Source organism: Ictalurus punctatus, chromosome 23 (genome assembly GCF_001660625.3).
Source record: "Ictalurus punctatus breed USDA103 chromosome 23, Coco_2.0, whole genome shotgun sequence".
NCBI lineage: Eukaryota > Metazoa > Chordata > Actinopteri > Siluriformes > Ictaluridae > Ictalurus > Ictalurus punctatus.
Genome location: NC_030438.2, coordinates 17,036,252 through 17,060,399, shown reverse-complemented (window position 1 = coordinate 17,060,399; position 24,148 = coordinate 17,036,252). Strand labels below are relative to the sequence as shown.

The window sequence follows — 24,148 nt, the reverse complement described above, 5'->3', positions numbered from 1 at the left end:
GAATCAGTAACGTAATCCAAGTATCATCATATGAAAGTAATGCAATCTGATTCTTTTTGGATTACTTCAAGGTGACATATGTAAATAAAGTCAAGAGAAAAGCAATATGATCTGAAAAAAAATACTTTTATTTAAAGCTTAAAACATGTTCAATGTTTGGATTTGGTTTAATAAAAGAAATAAATAAAAGATCACCCTCCCTGATGCGGGTCACATTACATCACAAATGCTAGGGTGACCATATTCTGGTTCTGTTCCTTCTGCCATCATTTACACATTTGAATGACCATGTAATATGAAGCAATGTGATAACATGAAATTTAAACAATGCCCTTATATGGACATGGGCATTGTTTCGACTCAGGACAGCTGTCGTTTGCTGCTATTGTCAAGCGACTGTTTGACGGCGTACACACCAGCGCTTCGCCTTCGCACGTTCGCTGAGAGTGGGTTAACGGTTGACATGCAGGAATTTGACCAATAGTCGCTGCAAGCCTTTTATAATCGACCGATTGGTGTTCGAGAAGGCGGGAATTACACAGACTGGTTAAAGCGATGCAAATATGCGTACACGTGATACAGTATTAGACCATAAGCACGTCATAATGAAACTAAAGCCGAATCCCGGACGTTTTCTCACATTTAGAAATTCACTTTTTTAAGGTCCAAAAAAGAGGACGTGTCCGGGAAAAAGAGGACGTATGGTCACAGTAACAAGAGCATTTCAGAGAACAATTTGTGTTCATTTTTACCAGATTTAACAACCAGGAGGTTGCTGATGTGAGCCACGACTGGCAAGAGAGAACCAGAACTATAATCAAGCAGCTGTCTCTATTGTGCTATATCAAAAGATTACTTTAAATGAAAAAAATTGTAATCCTGATAGTATTCCCGTTTTTTTATTTATTTATTTTTTACAAAATGTACCTGTAATCTGATTACTTTGTTTTTTGATGTAATTGTAACGGATTACAGCTACCAGTTTTTCGTATCCTGATTAAATGACGCCGTTACATGTTTTCCGTTACTCCCCAAGCCCGGCTGTGACTGACATCTCACTACCGAAATGTCCAACATGTCCAACTTTGGACCCTGGGAACATAGGAATAACCCGATTAAATGAGGTAATAAGTATTAACTTACCTTAAACGTCCCTCTAAAGTTTCTTCTTCTTTCATTCTTCTTTTTTAGGTCTTTTTTTTTTTTAGTATGTGTTTTATGTGTGTATTACATCTTCAGTGTAAATATTTCTCACAGTAACGCCAACACCTTTGAGGGAAAATATATGAGCTAACCACAACTTTATAAACAATGTTAGCCTGGCCTCACAGAAGCTAGCTAGCTAAATAAGGCAATAAATATGAACTTACCTTAAACATCCCTCTAGATTCTTGTGTTTCATTAGTCATTTCAGTCTATTGTTAAATGTTCTGGCTGAGTGAAATTCTAACATAGCACCGTGTTTGTGTTTGTCAGCTGAATGAGCGTGTCTAACTACAACATCTCTGAGCTAAAAACAAATCGTGTGAGCTTAGTGCTAACTTGTAAGCTTGTTTCACCTGGCATGATAACAGTAAACAGACATTCATATGGTACTACATTTTAAGGTAATAAATAATAGCTTGCCCTGAAATTTGGCCAATTATTGTAATCCATTCTTTTTTTGGGGGGGCGGGGGGGGGGGGGGGGTGTGTCTTTCTGACTTCCCACCCTGAGTATATATAAAACAATATGAACGACGTGTTAATACAGTGTAATGTACTGTATATTATATGAAGAATATGCTATTTACTCATTATATAATTTTTACTGAAAAAATATGTTTACTGAATTAGCTTTAAATCAATTCAATCATTTGAAATACATATATAAAATGTATTATTAAATCACCTTTGACCTTTGGTAACCCTAAGACTCTAGCGATGGTTTAACAAGCAATAGTATCTTATTGATGAAACTAGAGCTGGGGGAATATAGCACTGGGAGCCGTATAGATCGGATTTCTGTGGTATTTCCTATGCAGTACCTGCCGATCTTAGACTATGTCTTCTCTGTTTTCTCATTGGTCATGTTTTCATCTCGTCTTGTACTTAGGAAATAGAAGCGACTTTTTTTTCAGAGCTAAATGTGTGCCAGAGCTATGGAATGTTGGGAATTGTCTAGAGAGAGAGAGAGAGAGAGCGTGGTGTAGTTTGGAAAGAAAGTTAAAAAAGCGACAGATTGTACATGAGAGCTGCTTCTCTCTCCGGGTGCTGCTGATTGAATCCTCCAGCCCATTGCGATAGCAGCCAGCACAAAACCGCAAGGTTATATCAATTTTGCTGAAGCTGGTGTACAGTCATAAAGTGTCTCTAGAATTTCGCCCACCCACGCCTCCCTCTTCTTGCGACTCTGTGCATTCCCTCCATTCCTTTTTGCTCCTCTGTCCTGCTATCTCATCTCTCTCTCTCTCTCTCTCTCGCACACACACACATAGACACTATTTCTCACTACATTACCCATTCGTTACTCGTCACTCCCTGCTCACCTCTCGCTCCCTCACACTCACATCTCTGTTTCTCACTCACAGACTCTTGGTGTATTATTAATGCTGAAGGGTGGCGGCTGTGCGCCGTGAGGCTCCCAGGTGTTTTCACACCCTGTCTGTGATCCTTAGCAGCTCAGGGCTGCGTCTGACAGCAGGATGTGAGGCGGTAGATCTTGTAATGCAGCTTCCTTTATAAACTCAGCTGCCCTGTCCCTATCTTTACTCCATATACAACCAACTTTCACTGAGTTCCAATCCTTTATACTGCACACCAACACCCAGCCATTCAGGAAAAGGAAGCATCTCTACTCATCTGTCAATCATGTTGCTTGTCAACTCAAAAAAAAAAAAAAGAAGGTCTGCCTCTTGCACAAGCTAGCTTCAGGGAACTTCTGTTGAAATTGTTGACTGCACCTTTAAACAGTATGCTCATGTTGAGTATACAGAATAAACAATGCAAAGGACTCTAATTGACCCGGTTACAACAAACCATCAATGCATAGTAATGTATTTCCTGACCAATGCCAAGTCATGCTTGTTAATACAACATAATATTCAGAGCTGGTGACTTAAGTCCGAAAGTTAGGGGTATTCAGACTCAGGTTACGCACATGCTTAAGTCAATCTTCTTGGGTGCGCCATTGAGTGTGTAGTTCAAGCCTCTGAACTTGTCTAATCTTTCTTGAGTAGAAGTGTCTGAGGAAAACGAATCTGCAGTTATGACTGAGATATTGATGTCCATAATTATAATGTATTAAGTCTTCACTTCTTACATAGTATATGGCCCATAGAGGATAAGGATGACATTTCGAATGTCACTCAACGTTTATCCAGCGTGTGTACCGTTATCGCCACGTTAATACGCTGCTTAAAAGTATTTACACTTAATAAGATATGCATATTTGCTTGCTTATGTGCACCATTCTGGATTAAATCCTAGGCATGCGGAAATGTACCCTGTATACGGTGATGTCCTAACTAAAGATGCTGCGTTAATCCAGACAGTGAAAGGAGACTGGAGCGTGTATTAAAATCAGAGGTGCCAATTGAGTTGTGAAAATGGGAATTGAGTAGGGAATAGGGAATACCACCCCCTATCCCCTTCCCAGTCTTTCCATTTGCAGCTTTCCCAATGTTGTTTTGGGGCTTTAGCTTATGCACACATCATCTATTTAATGGCTGTGTGTGTGTGTATTCCCCAGGTTTCCCAGCATTCGTGAGTGTATGAGTGTGCAAGGGGAAGCACTGAATTGAATTAACCTCAATACGCTACGTCGATGAACTGCTGTTGTTCCACATGGGCGAGAGAAAGTAGCTGCTGCTGCAATAAACACACACACACACACACACACACACTTAGTACATCAAGCACCCGTCTATTGCTCTCACAGACACAGGCACATTGCCGCAGTCACTGGCACTGTATTAGCTGCCGTCGCTAATGTGATTAGACCTTTCAGCTGGAGACTTTCAGACAGGGAGAGAAGAGAGCAAGAGAAAAAAAAGAGAGATCGAGAGAGTGGGAGAGAGTTAATGTTCCACTCTAGTGCACAGAAGGTTGCAAGTTCAAATCCTGGCCCTTGAGCTCTGAGCAAGAGTCTTAGCCCTTAACTGCTCAGCTTTTTGTTTGGATTAGATTCAACCTGTCTTGGGACAAAATAACCTGCCAAATAAATGAATGTAAAGTGTAAAAAAAAAAAAAAAAAATCCTCTTTTACGATGTACTGAAAGTGAATAAACGCTCCGTCCGTATTTATGTCATTGCTTTACTCTATTTAGACGTGACACTGTCTCGCATCGCTTTTCCTTTTCATTAGACTCGGGCTATTTGCCGTCTCCCTTCCATGCGCTAATTTAAAAAAAAAAAAAAGAAAAAGAAAACATCCGAGCAGCCGGTCATCGGACGCAGAGCTGCTCGGGAAATTCTTCGCCTCGTTCTCTTGACGAACTGTCGCTTTGGTGCCTTCTGCACTAAAACACATCAAATCTCCTCAAGCCTCTTAAACTTCTTTCTTCATAAGACAGCGCATATTAAACCTCGAAGGCAGAAACCGGCAAATATTGACTGGAAGATATTAAAGATGGCGGAGAACTGAGGTCACACTGCCACTAACCTGGGCTTAGTGTCCCGAATGATAGAACTCAAGGAAGGGAACCTTTAAGGCAAATAAAACGAGTGTATAATGAAATAACGTGCAGTAAGTTAGCTACGTGATCTGAATTATGCAGCTAGCGGCTATGTTTATTCAGCATCATGTGCTGGGTTATTGGGGTGTGCATTTATCAGAAAATAATCAATGACAGGGTGGAGTGATGCGTCCTGACACGAAACAGAGTTACCGTGAAAGTATTACCCGAAGATTGGTTTGCTTGATTATCGTCCTAGGTTATCTAGCACAAGTTCAGAGTGGGCTTGGTGTGTGTGTGTGTGTGTGTGCAGCTGTATGTGTCTCAGTAATTGTATCTGACCTCATGTCTGTCCAATGCGACAATATGTTATTTGTATGCTGTGACTTTGTGAGTGTGACCGCACTTGCGGATGTGTGTGTGTGTGATATTGCATCCCCCGTGCGACCAGGCCTGTCCCTTCATTTCACGCTCTGCCGCCCCTGTGTGAATCCTCTTCCCACGGCTCATTATCGGACCTCTTTGGCGGGCGCACGGCTGGCCCGTACGCCCAATCATTATTCAAATACATGGAGGGTTGGCGCACACTCCCATGCTTGTGTACTCATTACTCTGTCCTCAGAAATAACTGAGTAAACTTCCAAGAAAATTGACTTGATGGCATTGTGGTAGCTGTGTCGTGCTTGAATAACAGAATTATGTTAAACACCTTCTTCCTGTCTTTCTCGTTTCTCTCGGCAGGACCCAGCAACGTCCACGCGGTGGAGTTCAGTTATTTCCCTGACAACCTTACAGTGCTGGAAGGGCAGAACGTCATTCTGAGGTGATCCTCTATCTCCACACACACACACACACACACTGATGCTTGTACTCTCACATATACATTTACATTTACAATTACTGACTCATCTCTTTATAGTTCTCATAGACACTAGCGTCACGCCTCCTTTAATAACCTAAGGGCAAGAAAAAGTGCAAGAGAGAAATTCTAAATAAAAGCATCAGAATTCTGTTTTTCCAGCAATGTGATTGGTTAGAACCCTTTAATACCAAGTTGACTCAGAACGCAGCATCACGCTTCGTCTTCAACCAGCCCAAAAGGACCCATGTCACACCCCTCTTCATCTCCCTCCACTAGCTTCCTGTAGCCACCTGTATCAAATTCAAGACCTTGAATCTCACGTACAAGACCTTGTCTGGAACAGCGCCCCCTACCTCAACTCTCTCCTGAAGGCTTACGTTCCCTCACGCAATCGGCGATCGGTTAACGACCGACGCTTAGTAGTGCCTACTCAGCGTGGCTCAAGGTCCCTTTCCAGAACCTTCACCCTAACCGCCCCTCAGTGGTAGAATGAACGTCCAACCTCAATCCAGGCCGCAGAATCTCTCACCATCTTCAAAAAACAGCTAAACACCCACCTCTTCCGTGAGCACCTAACCAACCCCTAAAAAAATAAATAAATAACAAACTTACTCAAGCTCTTACACCTCGACTCTGCGCACTTTGCTTCTCCCGAACTCAATTATAAATCTTGTACGGTCGCACTACTTGTATTGTTCTCCGCTTGATATATCGCTTTTGCTTGTATTTCCTCATTTGTGAGTCGCGCTGGATAAAAGCGTCCGCTAAACGAATAAACCTAAATGTAAACGTAAGTTTGTACTTAGTTTTGGAAAAAAAAGGGGTAATACTACCCTTACATCCAAAATGATGCCCTATCGACTACACTCTAAAACTTTAGAGCATTATGGGTATTCAGTATCTGCAAATGGTGGGACTTTGTGAGTGCACTGCATTTGACTATTACAAAAAAGGGAAATACTCAACTATTGTGTCGAGGATAATCGTATCAGACACACTTAATAGTTACACTTTAGGATCGTAACACAAATGCAATCTGCTATTGTACAGTTGCACACTGTATAGTTTACTGTTTGTCACATCGCAACATGACTCGACTTGAAGTCATCATTTGACAATTGAAATCCTGTACTGTCTGTCAGACAACACTGTAGCTCTGAAGAACAGGGCTCTTTTGTGAGTCCCGCTGCTCGGCGTTCACAAAACCCCTCACAAGCGTTCTCTTTAGTATTCCACACACGCGGAGCACGAGTGAGGGTTGATTTCATACCATCGTCTGTCGAGTGAAAGTCAAAGTCGACACATGAAGTGGGACACTGGGATCTCTGGAGGTTCTCAGCCCCGAAACGTGCCACACCGGAACTCGGCACTGACATCTCGTGGCACAACGCAATCGCACTGCTGCCAAAATAAGGCTGCTTTGGCAGCAGCCGATTATGTGTGATTATCACCGAGTCACAAGGCTCATCACACATGCATCAACAAAACCGAAATGAAGTTTCTGTAAGGCCCCACGAGTGGAAGTGTTAGCGTCTGCTGACGAAATTTACACGAGATGACTTCATGCTCCATGCAGGTCCTAATTTAGGGTAGGTGTGCAATTTTATGACATTTTGCTCATTAAAAAGTGTAATAGTGTCTATTCATGGGGCAGTGGTGGCTTGGTGGTTAAGTGGTGCAGTGGTGGCGCTGGGTTACTGGTCGGAAGGTCGGGGGTTCAAGCCCCAGCACTGCCAAGCTGCCACAGTTGGGCCCTTAACCCTCTCTGCTCACAGGGTGCTGTATCATGCCTGACCCTGCACCCTGATGCCTTACCCCAGCTTCCTGACATCTTGGGGTATGCGAAGAAAATAATGAATGTATATGTGATCAATAAAGACTCATCATCATTATAAATACAAATAGATGCCAGACTTTGTCCTTGAAGTCACCTAGTACTGGTCAGGGATCGCATTTAGTTTATGCTCCATGTTTGTACAAAAATCTGCATATATTTGCTATATTTCTATCGTGCATATGATAATATTATGTAACTAAGCTAGTCAAAGTATCCTTAAAAATATGACAGTAATTAATTTGTACTTTTATTGTGACCTTGTATCGTCGATGCTCCTCATAGTCTCTGTTTAATAATAAATACATAGCGTTGTTATTTAACAAAGAAAAACATGTGGTATGATTGTTGGTATGGTGAAGTTTTCTTTAAGGAGATGTTTATTTACTATTTATGGAAGGAGTCTCCAGTGACAGCGCTTTGTAGCAGTCAGTAAGCGGAGACTGTCATACTTTCCGTTTCTAGGTCACATGACAAGATGAGTTTTGGGTCTCCTGTTACCTTCAAGAGAGAAGAAAAAAAAAAAAAGGAAAAAAAAAATAGTTTTTTTTTTTTGTTTCATGGATGTTGTGCAGCATTAAATGTAACTATAAGTGGATAAAAAATAAACACACGATGTGAATTTGGTATAAAACAATAAAATTATCAACTTCAGACCGGGAAGAGTAACGGCTTTGTTTCAGGCTGCCTCACACCACAACATCATTGATTACTTTCCTACAAACACACTACAATAATATATTGATTTGTATTGACTTGGACTGACCCTTTGCTCTAAGGGGACAAATGAAGCCAAACCTACCACTCTGTTACGGTGTTCTAATTTACTGTTATGGGTAAAAAAAAAAAAAAAATCAATACAAGGGCCTAATCCAGACTCCCTGCCCTCATCCGCCCCTGACTAATCAGATCCAGGGTCAAGAGAGTTTCTTTATTTTGACCTTTTCTTGAATTTGTAATGGGGTCCGGACATTGTAAGCCTAGGCAAATCTACCAGCAGTCAAAATACTAGAGACTAGAAAATACTAGAAACATGTATGAATAAGGACTTGAAAATAGGAGAGTGAAAATAGGAGAGTAGGAACCTAGAAAAAAGAAAGTAGAAGAAACACAGCTTGAAATTGGGTCTAACAAGACCAATACCCAGAGACTGGTGTAGTCGGTAATCAGAGCGGAAGTTCAAGATGGAGCTCGAGGAGTGAGAAGATCGGAAAACAGTGAGCAGGATAGGGTACCCTGGCTAGGTTGTTTATCCTGTCAATCTTAATAAATATTAAAAATATAAGATAACGTTAAATTATCAGTGGATACAAGATGGATATATATACGAGACATTTACAAAGAATAACCAGTCACGACACATTTTCACGCATTCATCTTCTCACAGGTGTAAGATCGACGAGGAAGTGACCCACAAGGCCTGGCTGAATCGCTCCAACATCCTGTTCACGGGGGATGAGAAGTGGTCTCTGGACCCGCGGGTGTCAATGGCCAACAACAACGACAGCGATTTCTCCATCCAGATCGAGCGGGTGGCCGTGGCCGATGAGGGTCCGTACACGTGCAGCTTTCAGGCACGAACCAAGCCACGCACTGCACACGTCTATCTCATTGTCCAAGGTCAGGCTTTATTCGTTCATTCATTCATTCATTCATTCATTCATTTATTTGGAATATTTATGCAGGGGGGCACATTGGCTTAGCCACAGGTCAGCACATTTGCCTCGCACCTCCAGTGTCGGGGATTCAAATCCCGCCTCCACCCCGTGTGCGTGGAGTTTGCATGTTCTCCTCGTGCTTCTGGGTTTCCTCCAGGTACTCCGGTTTCCTCCCGCAGTCCAAAGACATCTGTTGTAGGCTGTTTGGCATTTCCAGATTGTCTGTAGTGAACTGCAATAGGTTGGCACCCCATCCAGAGTGTCCCCCCATGTTGTGCCCCGAGTTCCCCGGGATAGATTCCAGACTCCCACACGATTCTTTTAAAGACATTTTTATCATTTTGGTTCAGATGAACTGAGTTGAGAACCTATGCCACAACTGTGTGTAAACATCACTCTAATCCACTAATCTAATCTAATCTAAGCACTTCCTCAAATGATTCCACACTAATCATTATTATGACGGTACAGACACTGTACGCTATTGTACTGAAGCCGTCTGTAAGGATTCGAATAGAGTTTCTGCTTTAGTCATGCGCACATACAGGAGCTGAGCTCATATTGATGATGTGTCACATGATTTTTCACCGCTCTGGTGATGGATGACAAACCCTTAACCCCCACCTCACTCCCAACCCCAACCCCCCCACCCCCCCACCCCCACCCACCCACCCTTACATGGCAGTCGTTTATGCAGATCCTATTTTCTGCATTGTGTTTCGCCGTAACGCAAGACGCCCACTTAGGGAAATGAAAAATTGCCCCTGGAACAAAAACACAATGCAGCGAAGAGATTGTGGGGATTTTTTCTTTCCGATAATGCTAAGCGACTTTAGCCAGCAAGATGCACCTCAGAACAGCTCTTTCTGCACCATGTTTGTTTGATACTGCGGTGCCCTCAATTTTAAGTCTTCATATGATATCAGAGAAAAAAATAATTACACCCTCAAGTCAGTGCTCCAGCAGAAAGCCTGCAGCAGGTCCAATTTCTGCTTCATCTTTAAAAGCGGCTTGGGTCTGGCCTGGCAAAAGAAAAAGAAATCGTTCTTCTGCTACATAATGCTTTGCAGGATGAATAGCTTGGCTGTCTTCATTAAAAGAATCCATGATGAGCCATTTAAATTCAAGGGTCATCTTGTTATTGGCCTACCATTATGCATGGACTTTCACGACAATGGATTTGACGCAAGACAACAGCTTGTGGCCATCAATTTTGGAAAGAAAGAAGGAAAACAAAGGCATCTAAGTGGTGCTTGACTGACAATATTCAGCTCGTTGGGGTCAGGGGGGGTTTCAATCAAAACAATTACAGCATCCACATTGTGAATGAAGAGTTACAATTTGCTCCGTTCGAGTCTTTTAATGAACTGTTTTGTTTTCACAGTGCCAGCGAGGATAGTCAACATCTCTCAGGATAAATCGGTCAACGAGGGCGATGACGTGAACCTCTTCTGCCTGGCGATCGGCCGGCCCGAGCCCTCCATCACCTGGAAGGACTTAAAATGTGAGCCGCATCACTCGAAGCCCAGATTTCACGGCCATCTCACAATCACATCATGCGTAATTACAGCCGTAACCAGAACCATAATCATCAGCATCTGTTATTGCGCCTGCCGTCGCTGTCACCACGATCACCGTAACACTAATAATCGTGTTTGTCATTAAGGCCCTATTTATAACTTCCATCCGCATCGATATAAATCATATTCGTTATGGGCAGCCATGATGGAGCACCTATTAAAACTGTTTAGCGATTATTTTATTATTTTTTTTTTGGCGGTAAATATTACTGTCAGCCAACCTGTTTGAAAACAGTCTGCACTCATTCATTATTCATTTTGAAAGTTCATACTCTGGAAGCAACTGCCAGGAAATCGTAAGCAGGACTACTTCGGTTGTGATGCCAGTCTCGAGAGACTGCGTTTACACACGCTTAGACGTACAAACATGATTGACGAGTGCATGGAGGAAGGGGGTTAGTGGTACGCGGCATTAAAAATTCATAAGGGAGATGATAAGCCCCAACATGCTGATAGTTAGATTATGTTTATAGAGATTTTTTTTTTTTATCTTGAATCACATTAAAGAAAAATTGAACGCAAATCTTCATCCAAAGCTCAACAGAGACATATGGGTCACGCCAGTTTTGCGATTAGATTAGACTCAGATACCTTGTACAGTAAAGTCTGATTTCATTTCCGCCATGAAAAAGTTTCCACCATGTTGGATTTGTTGCGAACTCGTCCTTCATCCAATTGGAACCAAACCAGTGCATAAAGATTCTCTGGAGTGCCATTATCAAGAACTATGAAAAAACAATGTTGAATTTCTGATTGATATTTGAACTTTAACTTAAATGGCTGTAACTCTTTGAATGGAATGGGATATTTTCACCAAAATTCACACACTTACAGATCTGGCTATTAAAAATGCACGTCGGAAGAAACGGGATCCTTCGATTTCACACGGAATCACGCGCATGCTGTGGGCACTGGAGATACGAGACCAGTAGGGGGCAGTCATGTTTCATTTGAATAAACACTGCTTGCTAGCAGATGCAGTAGTTCTGCCTGGACATGTATATAGCATATATTCTTTTACCGACCAAACGGTGCTGTTTCTAGTACTGGTCAGCTCCACCTGACCGGCTGACCTACATGTTGGAGGTGTGAAAAGGAAGGTGTGAAAGTACAGGTTCAAATGGCCCGTAACCCTAGGCCCACACAAACCCATTCCACTGACCTACCCGAAAGATATTTCAAATGAAACTGCACAAAAAGTTTACAAAAACACAAGACGGACAGAAAACCCAGAGACTCTATTTGCAGAGCTCCATAAGGATGGCAGCACCAGCATCCATGGGATCTTTGAACATAACTTCCTCAAGATCAAGGAAAGATCTCAGCAGGAGCCCATTACCAATGATAACGTGCACTGTGATTTGGGGGCATGTGTCGTTCTTACTACGTTTCAGTAACATTTCAACAATATTTATTGCACGTTTTCAATGCAGACACGTTAAACACGAGGTCAGATAATTATAATACAATTATAATGATGTCTAATCATGAATGAATGTAAGCCTGTCACAAATGTTCTCATTTCAAGCAAAACAAGACCGCAAGTGCCTGTTGGGCAGTGAACGCGTGGGAGAGGACGCTGATGGACCGATCGTGCTAGGTTTTGAGTTCGTTTATTTTACGTGCCCTCACCTCAGACTGCTGTGATGTTTGCTCAGAAGATCTGTGCATTGTCTTGTAATGGCGCTTCACGGTGGCACTTTGTATTAGAGCCACGGTCTCTGAACATATCAGGTAGAATGGTTTGACACTCGCTGCGGGAAGGATAAAGGCAAAGAAAAGAAAATAATAATACATGACCACTTAGGGCTTCTGTAGGATTGGGTTCAGGCGCAAAGAACTTCTAATTTTTCGCCAGCTACGTATTGACGCGTAGATCCCCCCCAACTATTATCACCTCTCAGCAGCACTTCTCTTCGAGTAAAATGTTTTTGCCTCCATTTTTGCGACGTCACAGCCTGCAAATACGTACAAATATCTTGACGCGGAGAGAATTTAGACGACTCTCCAAGTTTTATGCTTCCGCTCGTCGCCTTCAACGTGATGAGCCAGAACATGACAAGATTACTTAAAGACGATAATCGCTTATTAATCGCCCAGAACATTTTGGATGCGAATCCAAAGCTACTCAAGCTAGTAAGTGAGCATATGCATTTTACTTCCTGGGTTGCCCAATTAAACAAACCGCATTCCTTTTCTAAAACAAATCGTCGTCGTAAAATAATGTTACCAAGCATCCTTTTATTTTTCGATCTACAGTTAAATATAAATTTCACCGGAAAATGAAACGCTAGTCTATACACCTGCACATATCTCTGGACATTGCTTGATCTAAATATTCTATGTAACGGAAAAAAAAAAAAAAAAAATCACAAACATGACACTTGTGAATAAAGCGATTTTATATATTAAATAAATGATATATATGATATAGTTGTCTCGAATATTTCTGCGACTCATCGACAGTATAAACGGGGCGTCCATCAACTGAAAGCACGCTGTCGGAGTTACCGACAACAAAGTTTGACTTGATTGCTGCCACAAATAAATTCTGGTTTGAGGAACTGACAGAAACGGCATGCAGTAATTATATCCACAGACTGTTTAAAGTTCTTCCAGCTGTGGTTGGACACACTGGCATGTAGCAGATCATTTCGAAATTTTCACTAACTTTACCTTGTACATCCTGTTTAGATTTGCTGAAAAAACCCCAAACGTGACTTAACAATAATTTGGGATTAGTAGTTCATTCCTACATATACATTCCATACATATATACAAATTCATATACATACATATATACATACATTATATATATACATATATATGTCTGTTCATTCAATGTCACGACCAGCTGCTCCACTATATGTCATGTTTATGCTGACTCCACATTATACAGCTTCATTTCTAGCACACTTAGCTAACAGCTAGCTATTTTTACATTTATATTTACATCCAAAGCAGCTTACAAATGTTAGTTCTAAGGGAAACCGAAGGCGATCTTGGCTGTGCACAAATTCTTTTTTTTTCCCCCCTCTTTAAACAAGGCTAATTGTTGTGGCTCAGTGCGGGGTGGCCAGTAGGTGAGCTAGTTGAGCTTTTCCACTGCAGAGTCTCCGAGTTTGCTCCAGTTTGCTGCAGGCTCCTTACAAACCGACACACTCAGCAGTTTTAATACACCCACCTCACCTTCTGGAGGAGGGTTAAAAGAACTGGAAGAACATGGAAGGAGGGAGGGCATGGAGAATAGAATAGAATTTGTTGGTATTTCTCAGCAACCCAGACTGCTGAGGTGATAAAGAAGGAAATTCGGACATCAAACAGCACAGCTTGACATCTGTCAATCATCCAATCTCGTCCCGACCCCTCAAATCCAGCTTCTGATAGTTTTTCCCACCTCCTCCATGAGGAAGCCATGAAACGCTCTATCGTTTACCAATAGCCTAAAGACACTTCTAAGCTTCCAGAGCTAACACCACACACACGCACACATGTGCACGCACGTGACACGAACATGTCCACCCAAACAGACGTACGCTTGTCAGAGATAAGCATCATGTGTCGTATAAAAGATCAGCCCTGTCCATCACAGTTCTCATAGCAAAGGCAGCTGGAGATGCTTCCGTAGATATGAAAGATCTTTGATCCATGAACCTTGCACATCTGTCTCTTTTACACTCTACTCATGTCACCTGACGTGAGGCAGAGCAGATAGAAAATATTTACCGGCTAAACATTGTCGGCAAAACAACGCAAGCTGAGAAAGACGCCTGGGTGTACTTTTTCCAGCTCTGTGTGTGTGTGAGAACGCAAATCTGGCCATTAACGTGACCTTAGCTGATTTCAGTCAGAATTGCTGTTCTGTCAGAGAGGTCTTCAAGTGTTGGATTCCATTTTACCAGGCACTCAGGTCTGGTTTAAAAAAGAAAAAAAACGCAGCATGTGTCACGGCTGTGAGAAAATCGAAAAGAAAATGAAGAAAATGTGGTCTACTTAACAGGCGTCGGGTTCCTCTTTTCGCGTTTCATCTTTTCCCTTCACGTCTTCTGTCTTCTCACCACTGAGGGAATAACAAATTGGCGCTCACGTGAAGACGGCCGTAGTCTACTTACTTACCTCAAAAAAAAAAAAAAAAACCCATCATCTGGATCTGATATGTCATTTTTTTTTTTTTTTTTTCTTTTCGCCAGCAGTCTCGCGTCTGAGTTTGAAAGGGATGCCGGAGTAGACAAAGTGGCAAAAGAGACGGAGAGATATTTAATAACTTAAGAGAATAAGTGAATAGTGTCGTAGCTGCGATCGCGCATGCTCGTCAGGGTAAACAACAGCAACTGCGAAATAATCGGCTCCGGCTCGATGGCCGTTCTAATAATCCTCTGGCTTAATCTTCAATTAACAGGCACGCAAATCTGTGACAAGGAAATGCTCGCGTGGCTTTATGTATTAAGTCTTTAGTCGTCCTGCAGTGGACTGTGGGCGAGCTTGTCGAACGGCAGGTAGGAATGAAATCAAATCCCGAGTGGCTTTTGTAGTTAATGCCGCTTTTCTTCTGACATGTAGCGCACCTTGAGCGTTCAGCGGCACAAAACGAGAACGCGGACGTCATGCGGAGACAGATAGTTTAATAAATCAGACGGCTGAATGACTCGGAATTTTTTCATCAAAACACCCTCGGAGAGATTTCTCCCTCTCTCTCGTTAGCGTGCTTTCCGTCTCTCTTGTTTTTATGCAAATTTTCCGTTTGCGAATAAGGAAACTCGGGAGTGGAAACGACACTTTGCTGAAGTGTAAAAGTTAGCATACTGATGAGGAGAAATATATTTCTGGACTTAATGACGGCAGAGCGAGCTTACTCGAGAGTGAATACTTTTATGTGAAATTAGCATTATCGTAGCGCGATCTAGATGAGATTTCGTATAGTCTGTTTCGGTTTTTTCGGTGTGTGTGGGTCTTGCGGCCAAAAATGCTCGATTTTTCTGCGGCTTTTTTCAAAATCGGCGCTTTTTTTTTTTTTTACAGAAAACTATTTGAATTGGGGAAATCGCAACTGCACGGTCTTTCTCAGTGATGTTCGTTGTACTCGTATTTGATGCATTCAAAGAGGGGTTTTTTATCGAATGTGCATCGTGATAACGTCACGTGACGCGTCTCGGAGCAAATCTGCGGAAAATCCGCGGTAATTTTGAAGAATCGCAAAATTGCGGCGTTTGCTTGAGGGACCGATAGTGGCGGTGATTAGATGGACGGTTTACTGTCGTGTTAGGAATTCGTAAGGATAGATGTACAAACAGATCTTTTCCAGAATTCCTCAAACCTGTAGGATGAAGGTCAGGTTTTGCTTTTAGCGCCTTAAAAACAAAAGAACAAAAAAGATTAAAAAAGAAAAAAAAAAAAAAACATTTTCCAGTGACGTTCAGTATTCAACTCCATATTCATGAGAAATCCAGCGCAGAAGTAGTGAAGACAGCAAACATAGGACTCAAAGTCCCAGAATGCAACACAGCTGTACGACAAAGCTGCTCTGAGTTACAGCAGAGACTCGGCTCTTTAGCGAACTATGGGATGAAGATCTTTATGATGTTGACGGCGGTATTAGCATGAAAGTCGAAGCTTTAGAGGCTGATCTGTTTGAGCGGAGTGTACATATGAGAAGGTGAGAGAGCTGAAAAGAATGTAGGATTAAAGTGCTGCCGCATTGCTGTCTTTAGAGAGAGAGGAAGCAAGGGATTAATCCCAGTAAACCACTATCAGCAAGCCATATGGCATTGTGGGTAATGTAGGAAAAGTAAAAAGTGAAAATAAACCAATGTGTCGATGAAAGAAATTTCCCATTAGTATCACAAAATAAATCATGGACCATGTTAAATTTAAGGATGAATATAACAGGGGCGGAAAGAAACAATTAAACTATACTACAACTCGTTTTAAACGCAGTGCAACCGTATAAAAGACATCGATGTAATTCACGCCTCAAACCTAAAGCTACGTATACAGTATAGTCACTGTTTTAATTTTTCTACAGAGACTATTCCAGGGCTAATTATTGTCCACGCTAATCATATATCACATTAGCAAAGCTCCTCATTAGCATGTTTTAACAGGCCCTTATTGACTTCCCGTCTTAATTTCCCACTGGTTAATTTCCTGTTGCCATCGTAAAGGTGATCCAGTACTTTATTAGCTCAGATGAAGTTGGTTAGATGAGCCCATGGGAATCCAATTGAGATCTGATGCAAATTCCCTTAAGAAACAGCAACAAAATAACAGGTCAAGTTGTTTGTACGTAAATACGATGTAACAAACCAGACTTGGGAGAAAAGTGAGGCTCTATGTGTATAGTTTATTACGACACAATCCAAATTCCAAGTCATTAATCAGGCAATGGTGAAGCACAGTATTGGCACTGACAGTGTAGATGATGGGGCAAGACAAAGAGTAGTTGGGCAAGCAATAGCAAAATAATCATAAGTATTATTATTATTATTATTAATGAATGAATTAAGTCTAAGCTTAAAACGTATTTGTTTACTCAAGCCTACCCTGACTAGATTCTGTTCTACTTTCTCCCTCTCTCCTTTCGCCGAGCCCCACACGAATTTATGGAGATACTAGAGATCCAGATCCTTTCTGCCTCTGGATGGAGCTCAAATCTTCTTTAATTCCAGACTGCTGGGACTACGGCTGCTCCTAACGCCATACAGACTTCATATAAATCCATAATGAACTTTTTCACAATATCTGTTGTTACCCAGATGAGGACGGGTTCCCTTCTGAGTCGGGTTCCTCTCAAGGTTTCTTCCTCTTAAAACATCTTAGGGAGTTTTTCCTTGCCACCGTCGCCACTCAGTGGCTTGCTCAGTCGGGATAAATTCACACCTTTAATATCTGTATACCGTGTTTATATTTCTGTAAAGCTGCTTTGAGACAATGTCTATTGTAAAAAGCGCTATACAAATAAAATTGAATTGAATTGAATTAAATACAAATTGGGACATCACAGTTCAGGACTTACACAACACAAAAGACTGACAAGACTTCGTAAAGAGGATTTGAAAAACACACCTCATGGCTGAGCCTCCTAAAAGCATCTGAGGACAAAATGCATTGCTTCCTGATAGACCGAACCTTACACTGAACACTCTGTCTACTGTTCGAGATGATTTTAACCTGAGAATTTTGGGAAACTAGGCATGGAAAGAAATGCAGCAGGTATATAAAGTATACTTCAAAATTCATCTCAAAGACACAAGGAAACCCATGTATATCGTAAACAGAGGTTCTGTGTAGGAATTTCGTAGCTAGATTTCATGAATCTGACTGATTTGAGGAAACTTTTATACCCTAGATCATTTAGAGGTAGTTAAATTGATTGTTTCGAAAGGTAACGCAGTGCTTGGACCCCAGTGATTGCTTGCAGCAATTTGTTCATGTTCATTTAGAAACCTGGCCCATATAGGAGCGCGTTTCCATCATGGGAAAAAAAATTATCCTGACTTTATATCTCAAAATCCGGACTTTTTTTTTTTTCTTTCTCACAATGACTAGTTTAAATCTCACAATTCTGCCCTTTTTCTCGCCATTTTGATTTAAAATCTCACACTTCTGACTTTATTTCTTGCACTTTTGAGTTAAAATCTCTCAATCATGACTCACCCCCCCCACCCCCCCACCACCACCACCACCACAATCGCGAGTAATCTAAAAAGTCTAAACACTTTTAAAGAGATATAAAGTTTTGCTCGTTTAACAAGCGACAAATCCGACTATTTAACCGTCATGGCAATAAGTAACAAGAACAGTAAGTATGGACCATGTAAGGAAAGTGAGGAAGCAAAAAAAAAAAAAGGATAAAAAGTACACAATTACAAATAATTACAGTATATCTGTGCTCAGATCAAACAGCGGTCATACATATACAGAATATTGGATGTTGAAAATAAAAAATCAAGACTAAGAATCCTGCCGTGAGTGTAGCATAAGGCAAGGTTAAGTGGCACGCAAGAAATTTTAATCAGGGAAGCCACTGTTGGAAAACTTAACTCCCTGGGGCATCTTGATGAGATTATTTAGCAGGAAGATGAAGTTGTTGTGCAAAAATGGCTCTTAAACAAAGAAGCAAGAGATCATCTTGCCCCTCTAAGTTCAGAACTGAGATTTCCGTATAATTTATACCCAGATTGGGAGAAGAATTTGGCTTGTGAAACAATCATTCAAACAAGATAGCCCCAAGAGACTGAATATTTCTCATTACAACTTTCCACTCGCCTACTCTGAATTAAAAGCATCCAAATTCCCGACAATACTCAAGAGCAATACGGTCCATTACAGCGCAACTACCCTGCTTCTTTCTCCTCCTTAAAATTTGCTACGCCCTTTTATATCCATCCACTCTGTCAAATACCCATAATAAAGTCAACTCACCATCCAGCCTCGTTAGCGAAGTGCCGTAGCTCATTTCTGAGCTAAATGACACTACGTCTACTGAACATTATTCATTTTGGCAATGTTTCATGCCGGCCACAGTCCAAACATTTCGATCGCGCAGCTAAATAAACCATCAATTAGGCCTATTGAGTTTAAATAAACCCATTTGATCAAACACGCTAACAGTGATTGAGAGTCAGCAGCCGCTAATTAGCGCGATCTCATTGGGAGTGTGCTAATTTATTATTAGCAACAGGAACGCATTAGGCTCAAATGTTCCCTTAGCATCCTACTGGGTGGTTCGGTTGTGACATTTGACCCCTTTGTCTGTCACGTTTGTGTTGGCTTGCAGCTGGACGCACATATGAGGGAGAGTTTCTGGACATCACAGAGATCAAACGACATCAAGCTGAAGAGTTTGTGTGCATCACGAACAATGGCGTGGCGCCGCCGGATACACACCGCGTCAAGGTCACAGTGAATTGTGAGTCTGGTGACACACACATACACACACACACAAGCTATTTGGAGCAATAAGGAACCCTGTTTATCACTGCACGAGGCCCTTTCAAATTATTATGTCAACTTTGATGCTAAAATTAAGATTCAGCCTAAATATGTCACTCAAACAGACAAAACACAAAAACTGATCTATATACACATCAGAGCAAGCAGTGCAATCTCTATTTTAACAGTAAAAAAACCACACACACACACATCTCTTTAACTCATTGAAATAGCAATGGATTTTGTCCAAACCGGTGGGAAGGTTGGTCTGTCATTGGTTATCGGTCTTTCCCGGGAGGAACAAAGCATCAATTCATTAGCCAGCCCACCAGGCAAGTCAAAGCTCCAATGTGCTGCCCAGTCCCATCTTATGCTTGCCTGGAAATCCAATTAACTAGACTAAAAGCAGTAACTAATGCAATTTAACTCAAAAGTCTAATAAGGTAATTATGTGCATTAATGCAGCCTGTTAAAAATAAGTGAGTACCCTGAGAGGAGCGGCTTTATTTACGCATCACATTGGACATAAAGGTATTCGGAGACTAGTTAACATAGCGTCTTCGTTTTCGCTCGAGGAAAGGTTTAAATGTCAGGTGGTGTCGTCGTCCTCACACAAGAACAGCCTACAATCACAATAGGATCAGAATACATTTTTGGATTAGCTGTCAATCAAACATGATATGGAGTACAGTACATATTACCAGCACCGCTCACACTTGCTGATTTAGTTTCGGATGAAACATAAAGAAAGTAATAGTAGAACGTCAAAGTAATAGGGCCTAGGGTGGAAACATTAAAAAAAAAAAAAAACACTACTTATCCACAAAATGTAATTATTCGGATCAATAACCGCTCTTTCTTCAGATCCACCCATGATCACAGATGTAAAGAATATGCCAGCTCAAGTGGGGAAGACAGCCATCTTGCGCTGTGAGGCCATGGCTGTCCCAACTGCATCCTTCGAGTGGTACAGGGACGACCGGAGGTAACTATCTCGGAATGTTTAGGTAGTACAATACATACACGTTTTTAAGCTGCTCCCTTAACACTACTGGGATCTCTTGGCGATTGTGAAATGTATTTTTAAAATACCCAATCTATCTTATCTCTATCTCTATTATTTAATATCTAAACAATATTGGTGTGTGTGGACAAGTGGGAGTTTAAGAGATATAGGGAATGGGACAGTGACTAACACTTTCTCTTTCAGATCTACAGCACCAGTCATTTTTCATTACTTTTCTTATCACTTTTAGGAGTGCAGGGTTTCTATTGTTTTTTATTTTATTTTTATTTTTTTTTCACCGACTGTCAAAGTGACTCTGCTGTGCCACCTACAAAATTGAAGAACTGAAAGAATTATTATGCCCCCCCCGTACCCCCCCCCTGCCCACCCACCCCCCCCCACAAGATTTCTTTCACATATGCTGCCAGTCATGCTGCACGTTTGCTCCACAACCCCTTTTTTTTATTGGGGGAATATTGGTTTTATAGCTTTTGTCTGATATCTTGGATTGGAATTTGAATTCTATCCAGTTGTCATCTAATTTTTCACATTACGATCAGACTTTGGACGCTCAGTGGTTAAGACCTCAAATAGGAAGCAAGGGAAATCTCAGCAAGAAGCCAAACAAGTGCAAAAATGTTAAACGGTCATTCCTGAACTGTAACTTTTGAACTATTTGACTGATTAGCGGGACATTTATTAAGCATATACTGAAAACGTATCATTTTGAAGATCAGTAGCTGCCATGTGAGGTTAAATTAAATAGGGGGCGCTATTTGCAAAGAAATGCTTGGACCCTTATTGTATCTCTGGGACCAAAATGAGTTTTTTCATTTGATCACTAGGTGGTGCTTTAATAAAAATGCATATAGCCATATTTAACCATGCATAACCTTCGTTTTGCCATGTGTATGTTTGTTTGTTTGTTTTTTTCCTGTTTTTTTCCTGTTTTTTGCCATGTGTTGTGTTCAATGAATCTAATGGTTACATTATAAGCATATTTTGCAACATTACACCTCCTAAAAAGGAAACTGCAGACTCTAAAATAGGGATTTCGTCATGATTCTGACTAATTATCAAGACTTTTTATCAGATGTATGTCGTGATTTATTCTGAAGTAGTTGAAAAGTTGATCGTTTCAATAGTGGCTGCTATAGAGTGCCGCAGGGATGACGTATTTTTCCAGGCCAGCCCGGAAGTTAGCATCACCCTGGTTCCCTTGACAAAAAGCCAATAGGATTTCGCCATTGGTTTTTGGATTGTTGCAGAAAATAAGCTCTGTGACCAACAAACGTTTATGATTCTTGCACATTTTTCTTTCATCGATATAATCTTCACAAATGAACACAACTTTTATGTATTTTGAAACCTGAAGTAAAAAGATAAAGTTACGGTCACATGACTTCAACATCACACCATTGAGCTTCCGATAGAATTTATAGCACTACAATTGGAAAAAATACTACAATTGGAAAACACTATAAATCTGATAAACCTACAAGTTGGAAAGTTTGAGCTGGAATAGTTTGTAAGAGCGCGAGTATAAACACAACGAGGATGTAGTAGATGAGTTTTCCTGTTTGCTGTGATGATGTTTAATGTCCCCGACAACCTCTGCAGTCCTGTTTAGCCCCTTGTTAGCAACTGCCTTTTCCAAGACACGGAAAAGCTTAACAAAAATCACAAGTGGAGTATTACTGACGTATTTTCTGTCGCAGAACAAAACATGGAAATATCTCGACCTTGTGTTAACCACAGACCTCATTTTAGGCATTTAACCAAGAACCCGTCCAAAAAAAAAAAATTAAAACCCCATTGACTTTAGGACGATGGAACTGGAAGTGCAAAAATACCGCATTCTCTTAGCAAGAAGTGCTTAGGCCCCAATGATTATTTTTATTTTTAATTCAGAGCCAATATACAGTACAAATAGAACAAAATATTTGTAGCACTATTGCGCAATCTGTGACTTTAATTTGGTATTTTACACATACCTAATTTACGTGACATTTGGACTCTCTACAGGAACTTTGCTAGACTAAAAAGCATCGACTTTTTTTCATACGTGAAAACTTTCTTTTCCGACAGACTGGTGGAAAGCGACAACACACTGAGGATTAAAAACGAGAAGACGCGTTCCCTGCTGCTTTTCACCAACGTCACCGAGAAACACTTTGGCAACTACACCTGCTTCGCCTCCAACCGCCTAGGGGCCTCCAACGCCAGCATGCTTCTCTTCAGTGAGTACACACAGACAATTGTGAAGCTCTTTGCTAGCACATACTCTCGAATTTATCCCGTGAAACCACAAAGATGCAGTGTCAAGAGTACATAAATACCCTTGGGGAAAACAACATGCATGTTTGCTATTGTGTTTTGAGTGCTCTTCCTGTGCTCGCTAAGGATTGTGTTCACACAAAGACGCAGGCTTTAATATCACTTCTAGACGTTTTTTTTTTTTTTTTTTGCATAACAAAAAAAAAAACAACCTAAAATGCTGTCTCTTGTTGTCCCCAGGTCCTTTTAAGCCCTGTTTTTTTTTTTTCTTTCTCGTCTTGGCGTTCCTTTTACCGGTTTATTTCTCCCGATCGCTCCATTCGCTGGGCCGTTATGCTCTCTGTCGTTTATCGTCCTCCCATTTTCGCTCTGTTCTGTCCTGCTCTGCCACAAAGCCATGATTTCTCTCCCTCCATCCTTCTCTCCCTCATTCTGTTCCTCGCATTACCGCCCCCAGTGAGTGATTTCCCCTCGCTCCCTCCTTCGCTCCTGCCACACTACTGCACATTACCATCGTAAGTGAGTCCTCCATCTCTCGCCCCGTCTCTTTCCTCTCACTCTCTACTATTATCTCCACGAGTTTCACCTCGGTGAGTCACTCGCTGTCATTCTCATACATCTTTCGGTTGATTCGTGCCGTCGCTTCCACCCTCGGCTCTGCCTTTTAGCTCCTCATCTTTACGTTCCTTCATATTTAAAGAAACGAGAGCCACTATTTTCTAAAAAATTTCAATAGAATAATAAATAATAATAATCTTCTCATCTCAAGATTACGAGTAGTTATGTTCAACAGCCACTCAAATGGAGAAAAGAAGGAATTAGAGTGTTTGAAATGGATTGAGGGTTTTTATGTTTCTGAAAATACAAAATTAGCCAGATTGCCAAAATCTAAATACATTATTAGATGTTTTTTGGTGATGGGAACATTTAATGCAAAAATATATTTTCATTAAGTGGAGAGCTAGCTAACTAGATAGCAGTGCTAGTTACTAGTTACTTCTTACACTGTGCTAGCATGACAGCAGAAAACTAGCATAGGGGTTTTTTTTTGCTACTTTGTTTACTGTCTTTCTGTATTTAAATTTCAGGGTTTTTTTTTTTAGTTTCACAGAAATGTGTTTTTGTTTTGATTTTTTTAAATCAAGAAAATGTACAAATGCTAAGCATTTTGATCATTTCTTAAGTTCTTGGAGAACTTTTATAGCTACCAGTGCAGCTAGTTTCCAAACTTCTGTTCTTTTTTTTTTTTTTTTTAATCCTCAGGTAAAAATCTGCATTCGATTGGAACTGTTTTTGCACATAACTAATAATAATAGCTTATTTCCTGAGAAATGGTTTGAGTAAGT

At 41.0% G+C, this 24,148-nt stretch overlaps 1 protein-coding gene across 1 annotated transcript in view; it reads left to right on the top strand.

Moving 5' to 3' along the window:
• Window positions 1-24,148, top strand: part of iglon5 (IgLON family member 5) — a 148,143-nt gene that overhangs the window by 115,987 nt on the left and 8,008 nt on the right. Inside the window, exons 2-7 of the mRNA XM_017453739.3 lie at window positions 5,396-5,477; window positions 8,738-8,970; window positions 10,393-10,512; window positions 19,365-19,496; window positions 20,384-20,504; window positions 22,614-22,765. Of these exons, the coding sequence (XP_017309228.1) occupies window positions 5,396-5,477; window positions 8,738-8,970; window positions 10,393-10,512; window positions 19,365-19,496; window positions 20,384-20,504; window positions 22,614-22,765 (840 nt within the window). The remainder of the gene's footprint in view (window positions 1-5,395; window positions 5,478-8,737; window positions 8,971-10,392; window positions 10,513-19,364; window positions 19,497-20,383; window positions 20,505-22,613; window positions 22,766-24,148) is intronic.